The sequence below is a fragment of the Oenanthe melanoleuca genome, chromosome 1 (genome assembly GCF_029582105.1).
Source record: "Oenanthe melanoleuca isolate GR-GAL-2019-014 chromosome 1, OMel1.0, whole genome shotgun sequence".
NCBI lineage: Eukaryota > Metazoa > Chordata > Aves > Passeriformes > Muscicapidae > Oenanthe > Oenanthe melanoleuca.
The window spans coordinates 25559767-25573718 of NC_079333.1; the positions used below are offsets into that span (position 1 = coordinate 25559767).

The 13952-nt window shown below is 44.3% G+C and overlaps 2 protein-coding genes across 3 annotated transcripts in view; one reads left to right on the forward strand and one right to left on the reverse strand.

Moving 5' to 3' along the window:
• ATP6V1A (ATPase H+ transporting V1 subunit A) overlaps positions 1-8609 on the forward strand; it is a 30115-nt gene extending 21506 nt beyond the window's left edge. For both annotated transcript variants that reach the window (XM_056483254.1, XM_056483261.1), the window contains exons 11-15: positions 578-641; positions 1342-1545; positions 3183-3277; positions 4395-4566; positions 6446-8609. In XM_056483254.1, coding sequence (XP_056339229.1) covers positions 578-641; positions 1342-1545; positions 3183-3277; positions 4395-4566; positions 6446-6538 — 628 coding nt within the window. In that variant the 3' untranslated portion in view covers positions 6539-8609. The remainder of the gene's footprint in view (positions 1-577; positions 642-1341; positions 1546-3182; positions 3278-4394; positions 4567-6445) is intronic.
• A 247-nt stretch (positions 8610-8856) lies between these two features.
• DUSP12 (dual specificity phosphatase 12) lies at positions 8857-12582 on the reverse strand. Its single transcript, XM_056483276.1, has 6 exons — positions 11885-12582; positions 11696-11809; positions 11505-11623; positions 10484-10580; positions 9909-10095; positions 8857-9409 (listed from the first exon to the last, which is right to left on the reverse strand). The coding sequence occupies exons 1-6, from the start codon at positions 12151-12153 to the stop codon at positions 9248-9250; spliced, it is 948 nt and encodes a 315-aa protein (XP_056339251.1). The 5' UTR covers positions 12154-12582; the 3' UTR covers positions 8857-9247.
• Positions 12583-13952: the final 1370 nt, after the last annotated feature.

Below are 13952 nucleotides of genomic sequence, written 5' to 3' on the forward strand. Positions count from 1 at the left end.
ATTCCCTGGGTTTTTAGGAGGGTCTCTGGCATCTGCAAAAACATCCAGAGTTGATTTTTTTGCTCTGCTTAGTTCTGCTGTTCACAGCATACGTACATAAGGTCTTTCTTCTTTTAAGATTTGAAGATGTTTTTTAATCTCTGGAAAGGCATGTATTGGAGTGTCAAGCACAAAAGAAGTAGTTATTGTATAGGTGAATATCAAAAATAATTTCAGATTATGATATTGTTTCCTGTAAAATCACTGCACTGTGTATTCATAATGTTCTGTCAGCATTATTGCTGAAGTTTAATGATCCAAGCTGGAGTTACTACCTGGAGCTAATGTGACTGAAATTACACCTTAATACTGTCAATCAGTCACTGATATAACTATTTTACGGTATGCTTGATATTACCCCTGTGTGGGTATGCATCAAGCACTTTCTGCAACCGTATTACAATCTGTTATTTACTTGAAATCATGTTGACTTTTCTGGTTTCTCTGCGCTGAGCTGTGCAGTCAGTCATATGTTCAGTAATTCAGTTTGAACTGCGGAAGCAATTCTGATAACCTTTCCCTATCCCTTCCTGCTCAGTGTCTCTCCCCCAGGTGGTGACTTCTCTGATCCTGTCACATCTGCTACCCTGGGCATTGTTCAGGTACGTCCCACAATGTTGCAGCTCTTCTGTCCACTTTGTTAGACTCCAGATGGTTGTATTTCAGCACATTTGTGCCAATAGCTGGGCTTTGATTTGACACAGGCAGCGTTGTAGGGTGTTTTGGAAAATGTTCTAACATCGTAGAAGGTGACCTTGTGAGATGGTCTCAAACTGATGTGTTTGAGATCCCTTTGGAAAGAGGGAGTGGAGGCAGCAATTCGTTCCAACAATGCCTGCTCAAGGGTGTCTGTGTCCTTCCTAAGTGCTGCCCATTGAGCTGCATGCAAATGTGTATGTTCCAGCTGAGATGAAAGCAGACCACTCTTAATATAGGTGCATTGAAACTACAAAAAAATCCTCAGAGAAGCTGAGCGAGTGTCTTGCAACTGTATGCAGTTTTGGGAAAAGCAGTTACATCTATTCAGTCTCCACTTTACTTAGACTCCAATATTGTCATTGCTATGGCTGATTGCTTCTCATGAGCAGTCTCAAGCTGAATAAATCTGAACTCAGCTTAAAAGTTGTATCATTTTTTGAGAAGTGTTGTTTGAATGTCACTTTTATAGTGACTCCCAGGCTTCCATTTGTGAAGCCTTTGCCATGTTGCATTAACTCCAACTTGCTCAACTTTTAATTTCCTTCAATTATTTTAGTTCACTTTTGATTTGGAGAGCTGATTGACCTTTCTGGCTTCTGGCAGGTTTTCTGGGGCCTGGATAAGAAGCTGGCACAGCGGAAGCACTTCCCATCTGTGAACTGGCTGATCAGCTACAGTAAATACACGCGAGCCCTGGATGAGTACTACGACAAGCATTTCACAGAATTTGTTCCTCTAAGGACAAAGGCCAAAGAGATCCTACAGGAGGAAGAGGACCTTGCAGAGATTGTGCAGCTTGTGGGGAAGGTGAGTGACCAGATGTGGTGTCATTGAGCCATCTTCCATTTCCTTGTGGTTAGTGCAGGCTTTTGACCATGTCTTAGAGCAGACCTGGTGGATACTCATTGCATACAGAAGATCACTGGGAGATGTCACACTTTCTCACCTCAAAGTGTGTTTTATTCCAAATTTCCTACATGTTGTTTGACTTCTAATGACAAGTAGTTCTTCAGATTTGCTAAGCCTTGGCCTGGGGCTACTTTTCTTATGTAAATGGGATTGTGGGACACCTACTGCTTGCTTTAAACTTGCTTCAGTGTTCTAGTATTGTTGAAATGCCCTTTGCAGCAAATTAAAGTGCTATTCCATTGGAAACAGTCTTTGTAGAGAAACTATGCAAACCCATCTTTACTGTTGAAGTTACCTGAACGGTTACAGTTTATTAGAAGCCATGTTGCCAGCTTCAGGACAGAGGTGTTGGCATTTACAAGTTGGCCTGTAAAAACAAAGTGAAGTGTGCTTTTTAAAAAACTTGTGATCATTTGTTTTTTTTTTTGGAAACCTGTGACATACGGCTTCATTTTGCAGGCATTAAATTTCTTTTTTTCACTTCAATGTTTCAAAGAGAAAGCTAAACTTGGACAGGAAAATTTCCATTGAAAGCTCTCAGAAAGGACCCAGTGAAAACTGTTTCAGCTTAGCACTGTAAATATGGTAATTGGCAAGTTCCTGGCATGTACTTAACAGTAGTTTAATTCCATTATGTTCAGATGAGCTATGAGGATTTACAGTCCTTGGTGTGGAAGGGATATTGATAAGCCAGTACTTATGACTAGGCGTTGTTCTTATGATGGAATTACTGGAACTGCTGATTTTTTTCTCAGACATGTTATCTTTAACAGTTCTTTTCTGTCTGGGCTTGGCTAACAACTGCAACAAACATTTAGAAAGGGGGAATCAGAAGTACAGTGTATTTCTCTTTTTAGCTCTGAATTCTGTGAGTCTCCTCATGAAAGAAGGTCCAAACTTTGTGTCTAGAAAGCAAGTTGGGCTTCTTAAAGCTCAATCAGGCCACTTTAGCAAAAGGATGATGGAGAAGACCAACCTGTGGTGCCAAGAGCAGCAGTGTGCAGCAGGGTTGTGACTGTCCTGTGGAGTATGACAGGCATTGTCATCAACTCCTTTTCTTGAATGCCAGGTGGGAAAAGGACATTGGTAATGGTGCAGACTAGTACCAAATCCTTTAGCTTGTTTCTTGATCTGGCATGCTGACATCTAGTCCTTCTTCCATAAAGATTGAGGAAGATAAAAATGAATTTTTCTTTATGTAGGAGGGTGATGTTTCAATGTATCTCATAGCGAATCCATGTGCATTTTCAATGTCTGGTGGCTTTCCCATGGTCTTAAACAGTGGGAAGGAAGTTCCCTTTATCATCAGATAGACCTAAAGCAGACTTACTGACTGTTTGGCCCATCTTAATCTTAAATTAAATTGGGTGTTCTATAGCAGGGAGTGAGAAGTACCCAAAAGACAGGGTTCTGCCTGATGCTATCTTAGGAGGGTGAGAAGAAGACAGGTACTAAAAAACATCTGTTCTTGGCTAGGACATACTGTGTCTTCATGGACTTGAGTACTAACCTAACTGTTTACCTTACTTTTCTAGGCTTCCTTGGCAGAAACAGATAAAATTACCTTGGAGGTTGCCAAGCTGATAAAAGATGACTTCTTGCAGCAGAATGGCTATACACCTTATGACAGGTGAGATCTGATTGGCCACTCTTAGTCCTGTGCAGTGTAGACTGATACAGTTATTTTACATGGAAGCTGACCAATGCAGAAATTAATGTTACTGTCCTTAGAGAAGTGGAAGAACTGTGCTTAGGTAGCCCATTCAACAGTGCATTCATGTTGTCTTACCCCTTCTGAAGGCATGCTGAACCCTTCGGAGTTCCCAGGTCCTCCTCTATTGGTCTGTTAGCCAATGTTTCTGCAGTAGCATGTCTGAGGAGGACAGGACTGCTTTTTCACAGACAACATCCAAAGTCTTCCTGTTTATTCCATCAACACACAGGGGACTGCAAGAATCTGCTTTCAGTTACTATTGCATAATTCTTGAGTAAGTTTGATCCATCAAAAAAACTCTTAGTCTTTCTTTCACCCTAGAGAACTCTGCTTTTCTTCTTTCCTTGCTATCCTTGTGTTTTAACTGTCTATATTTATCTCACTCCCCAGCCCAGGTAGATCAGGAAGTCTCAAGTACTTCATCACTAAAAATGTAGGCATCCATCATTTTGTAAAAATGTGTGCCTTTGATCAGGTTACTAGGGCAGGTATGTGTATATGCTATAGGAAGCACAGGAAGTAGCACATAAATAATAATGAGATACCTTTTATGGCACTCGCCTACCCATTAAAAATTGAACTGTATGAAATGCTCTTGTCATAGGGAAACTCCCTTTCCTGTGAGTAAAGAAACTTGCAGAGCTGTCAACCCAGGCTGTTAGGAGGAAGCCTGCTCCCTGGATGGACAGAACGGGAAGGAGGATTCTGCTGGCTGCTAATTTTTTTCCTTTACTTGTTAGGATTGGCACAGATTGAAATGCGAGACTTGTACAGCAATGGTTTGTGTTCTCTCCTGTTTTACCTGAATGTTTGGGTACTGCTTTAGAAACCTCAGCTTCAGTCAGCTTCAGGATGATTGTCTTGGCCTGCAATTTGACTGTTTAAAAATGCAGGACCTATTTGAGGCAGCCTCTCTACTTTGGCAGTATACATTAAAAATCCCTGGAGTAAAGTAGGCTGGCACCCTTTCTGTTAGGGGAGAATGCTGTTAACTGTTCCAAGATGCCTGACAGGTCCTCTTCTATTCCATCAGGTTCTGCCCTTTCTATAAAACAGTGGGAATGCTTTCCAACATGATTGCATTTTATGACATGGCACGCCGTGCTGTAGAAACCACAGCTCAGAGTGACAATAAGATCACATGGTCCATCATCCGAGAGAACATGAGTGAAATCCTCTACAGACTTACCTCCATGAAGTTCAAGGTATGTTTGTAAGGAGGTGGGTTGTCCTGCTTCCTGTGAGCTTCCAGAGCCTCTGAAAGACTGACTCAGTGGTGCTGACCAAAGACCTTTTTGATAAAGGTCTCTGAACAGAGGCTCTTTGCCATCATTTTGAAGAGAGTAAAGAATTGGTTTTTGAGCACAGGAATGGTCAGTGCAGAAATCTGGTCAGATGATGCTGACTGCACAACCTTGGTAACCCCATCTTCAGCACTCTTTTGTGTTACATATAATCATGGTAACAGTATAAGCATATTTTCTTGTTTGCTATGGGGGTTTTGTGATAAAATTCTGTAAAATATTATAACATGTTCTAAGGAGACTATTATCAGAGAGAAGCAGCCTGAAGCCAAACATGGGACACATCATATATTTTTGCAGGAGGGTTTCTTTCCTTAACTTCTAACTAAAATAGCTCAGTCAACATTTCTGTCATTCAGTTTTTCCTGGTTTTAAACTTCAGGCTGCTTATACCTGTCTCTAATATAAAAGAGATTGCTCGAAGTGGAGAGGGAAAGGGAGGAGTAACTTTAGCCTGGGCTTAAGAATTGGAGCCACCTGCTGTGGTTAACTTCAGTAGCCATCATTTTAGGGTACAGCTTTACTAAAAGTCATCCAGAGCATGCTGGTGTAGCAGTTACTGGTAGGACAGTAATAACCTGTGATACTGATATCCTCTATGAAATATAATGCTTACTCTGTTAAAACTCATGTAAGTCAATACTGCAAATCTTCAGAGAACAAGTAGTATTGGATTAAATAAGTTTAGAATTAAATGTTCTACCATGGCAATGTAGTCTGTTCCTGCAGGGTACTAGCTTGTTTCTGCAGTAAGTAGGTTCCTGGTATATATTCTCAAAGCATCAAGAACATAACAAGATGCCCCTGGGGACATGAGCTTCTTTGAGAGCTGGTTATGTAGAGATAGGGTAAATAAAACACTCCCTACAAACCCTGGCCCAGTAGCAGGCAGTTGCAGTACAGCAAAGCAATGGACAGCATGGCTGAAAAAGGGAATCCAGACAGTGCATATATGTTAAGTGGAGCTGGACTTTTAATAGTTGTGAAAGGCAAATTGTATTCCCCAGGTAACAGTCAGGTGTGAGGAATCAAATGTTCTGCATCCTGTGGTTTGGGTACTTTGGAGGGATAATGTAAGAAATAGTGCATCCACACATGTAAGGCCTCTGTGTTTACCAAGAGTTGCACTGACCCAGAGGATCTTAGCACTCAGAGGAGAATGGTGAAGACATTGAACAGATTTCACAGCCTGAAAGTTAATGCTTCTTGCAGAGAAAACCTTCCAGCCTCAGAGCAAAGCTTATAGTTACATTTTTTGCTTTTGTCTTTCATGAAAAGTATTCTGAGAAAATGAAGCTGTACAAAGATATTTTTGAGATTTTTATGATTACACAATACATTTTAATTTGAACCAAACAACCTCTAAGTAATGTCAGAGTAACTCTTCCACTTACTGGGGATGCACTGCATTTGGTATGGAGATAGTAGCTGGTATTATCACTGCAGCTCTTAAATCACACAGCACTAGCCAAGACCCTCAGTATTTTTGATTGCTTTCCAAATCAGTTGCTTTTCAGTGCAATAACCACTGCTCAGGAAAAGAAAAGAAAAAATCTCTTTCCAGTACCCAGTCTGCCTGCTCACTTGTGTGAAGAGAAAGAGATTTAAACCCTATGGCTGTTGGTGAGAGAGACAGGATGCAAAGACGGCTACAATGCCTCCTCTGCAGTTGGCAAGTGTTAATCCTGAGGTCAAGAGGTTACAGCAGTCACAAACCAGGGCTGACTTAAGTACCATGGGCTTTTCCTGACAGATTTGTTTATTTGCTGTGTTCTTTCAGGACCCTGTTAAAGATGGTGAAACAAAAATCAAGGCGGACTATGCTCAGCTTTTTGAGGATATGCAGAATGCATTTCGCAGTCTGGAAGACTAGACTCGACCTCTGTAACCACTCCAGTTTGTCCTCTCAGTTCCTCATCTCAGCTCCTCTGCTTCCCTACCTTACAAGAATGATGCAACAGTACTTGAGTTGATAAATAATCCTATGTTTCCCCTGTTCATACTCAAAGAGTGTCTTTACAAAAAAACATTCCTCTTAGTTTGTATTTGGCATTGCTTTGTGCATCTGAAGTGGTGAGTGATGTGTGAATGAGCCTGGCTGAGTGAAGAAATGCTGTTGTACACTTCTGGGGTAGGGAAAAAATTCACCTTTCCTCTCCCAGCTCTCCTGTTAAGCAGTTGAGCTGCACTGGCAGAGAAGGTGTAGGTCTTCATGCAGTCATGCAGTACACTGCGAGCTGTGGGAAGGGCATTTACACCTGCCACTTTGCTAAGTGACTATCAGACGTAGAACTCCCTGTTCTCAAACAGAACTTTTGACCATATTCTGATAACATGTTGATACAACCAAAAATTCTTCACTACTCTGTTATTTCTGAGTCTCTCAGCTGAGTCTTTTGGTATTGAAATGTGGTAGTTCTGGTCCTCTCCAAGAAGGGACTAACTAGAAGATGAGCATGTACAAGCGACTGGTATAATTTTGTACACTGGAGTGCTCAGCTTCCAGCAGAATTTTACCTTCTTGGGTCCCATTTATCCCATAAAATTTCCTGACACTCAGCTGCTTTACCTTGTGAAGCTTGTGACTGCTGCCATGTACTGCAGGGCATGGTTGGCAAGGTACAGTGATGCCACATGTGCTGACCACAGCATGGTCCTTCCTTGGTGGTGCTCTGCCAGTGCAGTTGCCCCCAGTGCAATGCCCAGGTTATGCCAAGGAAAGGAAAGCAAGTGCTTAGCCTTCTTCCTCCACCTGTGCTCACATGGCCTGTTGAGTAGTGGCACAGAAAGTCCCCAGTTCTTGTGTAAGAGGAATGTATGATGTTCAGCTGGGGGCAGGGGATGAATGGGGGAAGATTGATGAGTACAAAATGTATTTACTCCTGCCTTGTTGATTACGATGCAAGAGAAACCAGTGGCTCTGATGTACTCTGTGCTCTGGAAGTGCTCTGTCAAGCAGCTGAAACTGCTGTCTCTTGGGCTTTTTTATTGGTAAAACTAGACGAAGATGAGGAATGAGCAGAGCACAGCCTTTCTGTCAAACTCCCCAAGCCGAGCCCAGCACTCATCCCATTGCTCTAGAGTGCAAGAGAGAGATGCTGGCATCCTCTCCAGTCTCTCCCTCTCAATTGTGTCAGGTGGCATCCTGTGCCCAGCTGGGTTCCAGCTGCCACCTACTGCTTTCTTAGTTCTGAGACAGCACCTGTTGTTGGTGACACAGTGCCTACGTGAGCATTAATTCTGCACTGAAGTATTTCCACCGGCACCAGCTTTGAACAGTAGTGATGCAAAGGGATCTTGTGCTATGGACCAAATGCTGCCACTTCCATTATGGTATCAACCCACTGTTTGTCAGGGGAGAGCCCAGCTGAAACTTAAAGGGATTGATTATTTTTGGTTCTCCTGAAAAGAAACTGCTCCTCCAGCTGATATTCTGGTAGTGAACGCTTACGTTTACAGCTCACTAAATTTTTGGTGTATGCTGCTTATTTTATCAATGAGCATGTGTGAATGAGTAGTCACCATCCGAGCCCTTGCTGGGCTCATCATTTGTACCCTTCACCACTGTACAATGTAGCATTTCATGCTAGAAACCAGATGTTCTTATCTCTTTAAATAGAGGATGTTATAAACTTTACAGAAGATGTCTAAGATAATGCAGTTCTAATATTTATTGTGCTGTACCTGGCCCTGAAGTGTGACCAGTTCAAAGTTTCACATATATTTTTGTCCTTTTTGTGTCTGTTTTCAGTGTTGAGATTCCGATGTTCACTGTGTCCTGAGAGTCTTCCTTCCACAGCTGTGGAAGGAATTACAACATGGGCAGAACCCCACCACCTACTTTATCTTGTATATTTCATAATGTATGTTGCTGGAAATTGTGTAAAAAAATAAATTAAAAAAAATTGTTCAAGTCAATGAAAATAAAATTGATTTAAATTAGGTTTTATCTCTCCTGTTTTCTTATGTCAAACCAAACCTATGCCACAGTGGTGTACACAGCAGCCCATCACAAAAGGTCACAGCTTGCTTAAAAAAAATTACTTCATCACTTAAGGGATTTCTTTAAAACTGTAAGCAGTAATTTGGCATGGACTCTTTACTTCAGTTCTCCCATTCCATTACAGCTTGCAGAGTCTTCTCACACATTACATGAAAGAGTTACAAAGTAGTAAATACTCTTAGGGCAGGTATTCTTAGGATTACTTTTAATACAATAAAAGTGTAAGTTTGCCTTTTGCTGCCAGGCATGCAAACCAACTGTAATTGTGCCATTTTAGGGCACTTGACACTACTGGACACAGCAACTCCTTTTGAATAAGGAGTGGAGACCACCTGTGAACAGCAAAACATAAATGACATCACATTTTACCTATTTTGTAGATTTGTTACTCTGTAACACCTCTTTGAAGGAAGTGTCCTGATATTTCATAGATATTTCATATGGAGAGATACAGCAAGCTGAAGGTGTTCAAGTAATTCTACCTCACCAAGGGGTGGAAGTCATAAGCTCATTTCCTGGCAACCATGGACTAGTAGTTCTCAGTAAATATTAAGAAATCCATCAAGTGAAGTGATGAATTCAGGTTTTGGCAATTTGGAAGTTACCAACTGGCAGCATCCTCACTTCATCCACTCTACTTTTGTGGATCTGGAAGGCCGGAGTCACCCAGCGGCCACAGGAACACTGGTCCCCTCTCCAGCTGAAGGAGCCCAACTTTGACATGCATTTGGGACACAGAAGCTGCAAGAAAAACCCAGGACTCAGTCTAAGATAAGTTTTGATGTGGATCTAGTTAAAAACAGGCCAAAGAGCCAAACTGGAAGGGCTCTTTTTAGCCCTGGGGGTAGCAGGCAGCTCTCCTGGCAGAAGAGAGGGTTAGCTGAGACCTGGTGGGATTCAAAGAAAGTTTTACCAGGGTCGAAAGACTCGGTCAACCTGAGACCACAACAGGCTTCTGAAGTCCCACAAATCTTTCTCATAATAGAAACAAACAGCAGGTAAACCCTGTCCAACATGCTGTCTGGTGTTGTCAGCTCAAGCACAGCACCAGCTCATTTCCGTAAGAAAGAATATTTTACATTTAAGAATCGTCCCATAAGCTACAAAATTCACGCCAGAAAGGCTGAGAGCACCTTGCATGGGGTTTTCCTTTCAGGTAAGAAATACAGTTCTGCCTTTACAGAAAAAAAAAAAAAAAAAAAAAAAAAAAGCAAAGAATAAAGCACATTCTTTACTTCACCTGTCCTTCCATTACTCCGAGCAACGCTGGTTCCATCCACTGCACAGGCTCGATGAAGTATGAGGTGCACTTTTCCTGGCCATTCCCAGAAAGCCGTGCAGAGTTTGTTATCCTCTTGTGGGCAAAAGCTGTCAGTCCGATTCCTTCCGTGTGGGACAAAATGCTGGAGCTACGGAACAGAGCGCGTCTGCCCTCCGGGACATGGGAAAAAAGAAGTAAAACACATGTTCTTTCTTAACTGGGCAAATCTAAAGACAATAGAAAATAGGCATATGGGTCTCCTGAGTCTAAATAAAGAGGAGTACAAATTCTACATTTTTGATTAGTCTAGAAGGTTCACAAGCACCACTCCAGGGAACAAAAAATTTTGTGGTTTGTACTTCAGATTATTTTTTGCAAACACAGTATGGAAACTTAGGCAACAGCTCATCTTTGAGCTGACAACAATGACATGTCCTCTGATTTACACAGGTTATTCTTCTCTTGCATGGATTTCACGACGACATTTTAAGGAGAAATACAAAATATTTTATAAATACATAAAAATACACATTTTTTATATATATATGAAATACCTGCATTTCCTGCATCTGTAAAGAATCTCTGTGTTCAATTTTTGACATACAGTGGTAGGATCAACTGCAAAGACTTCTTGGGGCAAGTCTTGAGGTTCTGCAGAGAGGTTAGGACCATGTTGAGAATCAGATCAGCTCAGCCACGCTGCACTCCTGGGACTGAGACAGAACTACGCCTCTGCCCCAGTCACTGCCTGCAGGAGCCACCTTCTTCCCTTCCATTTGTTCTCTCAGCAATTCCAATACATTAAGGTAAAAAAAAAAGAGCCTCATCCTGCCATGCCTAAGACAGGGATTTGCTAAAGGCAAGGAACTGGGATCTAGACTGTGGCCTCAACCATGGTAAAATAACTATATTTTGCTTTATGTTCTTACTTCAACAGAAAGTAAAGGCAGAGGAGGTTTCTGAGCAGTTGTGCCAATGTTTTAGTGCCCAAAATACAGGAAGTCAGCTTGCAAATGGGAACTGCTAAGGACAATGACACATAAAGGGCAACAGCACTGTCACGTTGAGTATGCAACACTGAAATCTTACAATAAAAGCTGCAGATTATTATTTTATTATAAAATTACAGATATGCACATGTATCTTTTGCAAATTAATGTATGAAAGTTTACTTCATTACCTGAATTTCAACTTTATCTGAAGTTTTGCATGTTATTTTTTTCAGTACATTGACATACTTTCTGAACATGCTGTTTGCTTTGCCAAGAATGTGAAAATCACGAAAAGTATCAAATTGACTTTACCATTTTCTGCAATTTGCTAAAGAGCTCAGCTCCTTACAGATCCTACTTCCCACGCATCTCTCAAAGGCACGTTTTCCCCCCACTGATGAGCTGGGATTCTCTAGGGCTGGTATAACATGAATTCTTGCCCTAGCCAAGTCCAGCCTCACCTGCTTTGAGGGCAACACTCGAAGTCAAGCCCCTCTGACAGGGCCTTCTGCGTTCTTTCCGGAACAGCTTGTTCCCTTCCTTGGGAGACTTCGCTCCGCGCACCCGCGATGCTTCCACTCACCGGAGAGCCTCTCGCTGAGCATCTCCAGCCGGTACCTCTTGTACAGGACGCTGCTGGTGTCCACGGCGCAGCCCATCGCCTCGTAGAGTTTCAGCTGCCCCTGGAAGCCCGGGTTCACCCTGCGGCGGGGGCGAGAAGGTGTGAGGGGGGGTGAGGGGGGCGAGGGGGGCGCGGCGCGGGCGGGCACTCACTGCGCGTCCGGCTTGGCGGCCCTGACGGCGGCGAGCGCCTCCTCCCAGCCGAGACGCTGCGTCTTCATCAGGTAGGCGGCGACCACGGCCACGCTGCGGCTCACCCCGGCGTGGCTGCAAGGCAAGGGCGGCCTGTCAGCGGCAGAGCCGCCGCGGGGAGCGCTCGGCCCCGCCACAGCCCCGTCTCACCAGCGGACGAGCGCGGCGCCGCCGCCCGCCCGGGCCGCGTCCAGGAACGCGGCGCACTCATCCAGGCGGCTCAGCAGGTCCGCGCCGGGCTCGTCCCGCGCCCGGACGTGCATGGCCCGCACCCCCGGCACGGCCGGTGGCTCCTCCGCGTCCACCGTCAGCACCGCCACCACCCCCGCCGCCGACAGCGCCTCTGGGGACGAGCACGACTCCGCGCCGCCCACGTAGAGCCCCGCCAGCACCGGCACCATCCCGCCGGGAGCCGCCATGGCTGCGGGAGGCGGGAGGGAAGCGCCGCCCCCGGCACGGCGCTGCTTTCCGTTTCCCTTGCCAGTCTGGAAGGAGTGATTTCCGCAGTAATCGTGCGTGCCGAGGCGGTTCTCCCTGCAGCCACGAGTGTTTGCCTTAACTCGTCCTTTTTTGCCTTACCCCTTACAAATGCCCAGAAAACAAAAATATATCACAGCGTCGGTCAGGTTGCAATGGACCACAGTGGGTCATTTGGTCCCACCTCCCTGCTCAAGCTGGGTTGTCCAAGAGCACATGGTACAGGATTGTGTCTAGACGCTCCTGGGGTATCGCCAATGAGGGAGACGCCTGACACAGAACACAGAGAATAGAGATTTTCAGTTCCCCTTTAAGCTGCTAAATAGAACTTAAATAACTAGCTAGCAAAACAGATAAAGAGGAGACACACAGCATGCTAAATGTAGCTGCAACCAATGGATAAACCGATAATGAGGAATATAGTGTCTCTTGTGGCAAAGCCATGTAACAAGAAGCAGCAGCGCATGCCCCAAGAGAAGTTCAAGCCAAGGTCATCTGCAACACTGGGGGTGTCAGGAAAATCCACAAACGCCAGAGGTTTATGTCCAAACAGAAGACAGAGGAGTCCGAGACTTTATTCGAATAAAGGGAGAGAGTCCCCTGGGGCACAGGGGGTTTTCTGTCTCGAGATTTCGGAGGGTGCAGCCTCCTTTTATGCTAAACTCCCAGCTGCATGTTGCCCTCTTCCTTTCCCCATTGCTGAGGTACTCGGAAGGCACAGCCTTCCTGAACCGCTTGCCACATATTCCCCCTTGAACCTACTATTTTACTCCAAAGCTCAGAATTTCAGACTTGTGCAGACCCTTGTCTGTCTCAGAAGCCAAGATGTCTGGGCTCTGTAACAAATCTGCCCAAAGTTGGCAGAGACATTAAAACATTTCAAAGACTTTAACACCCATACCTTCACCCATCAAATAGTTTCCAAAGACATTAGCTTTTCTCTCAGGGGCACTCATAAAGGACTTCCAGTAGGAGGTGCATGCATGCAAGTTAGTTCTAGGAAAAGTGATGTTTCTGTATTAGTAAGGAAGTACACTGCAATGAATATGTATGGTGAAAATGGAATTTTACTCTGGACAGACCTAAATTGGAGAAGATCCCTTCCGGATGTCCAGCATGCTCATAATAAAGGATCCCTGATTTCTAATACTGTAAATTGTGTTAGAAAGTTTGTTTGCCAGCTGTCTTCTGTCTCACTCCACAACCTCTCTGGACAACTTGTTCCACTGCATGGTCACCCTCGCTGTAAAATTCTTAGTCATGTTCAGGAGAAACTTCATGTGCATCAGTTTCTGCCTGTGTCCTAGTGGCTGGCACCAGTGAGAAGAGCCTGGCTCCATCCTCTTGGTCCCCTCCTCCCCTGCCCCCCCCCCCCCTCCCCCCCCCACTGACTTTTTTATTATGGCCAAATGCCGGATTTCATTATACAGACCTGTGCTGAGGCTCTCTCCATGGCTCAGACACAGAACCTTACCCTATCTCCACTATATGGGATAGAAAGCCTGAAGGCTCTAATTACCGTCACTGGAGGGATTGTTCTAGTGTGGCTCTGTGTGAGACAGCTGAAGGCAAAACTGTTGCAAAAAACATCTGCAAGGGCCTCTGGGATTCTTGCAGTATGCTGACTAGCCACAGAGGAGTGAGACTGGCAGTCACCTCAGACCTAATAAGGTGAGGCTGGAACTGGTTGCGAAGGGAAATTGTTATCTTTTTCCCATGGGAGAGGCGGATGGAGCTGGGG

Excerpts from the sequence above, each read along its gene's own strand:
- DUSP12 (XM_056483276.1), bottom strand. The coding sequence starts at position 12,153 with ATGGCGGCTCCCGGCGGGATGGTGCCGGTGCTGGCGGGGCTCTACGTG. Across the intron at positions 11,810-11,884 it reads GGCGCCGCGCTCGTCCGCTG|CCACGCCGGGGTGAGCCGCA; the intron begins GTGAGACGGGGC and ends CTTGCCTTGCAG. Across the intron at positions 9,410-9,908 it reads TCGGAGTAATGGAAGGACAG|CTTCTGTGTCCCAAATGCAT; the intron begins GTGAAGTAAAGA and ends TTTTTCTTGCAG.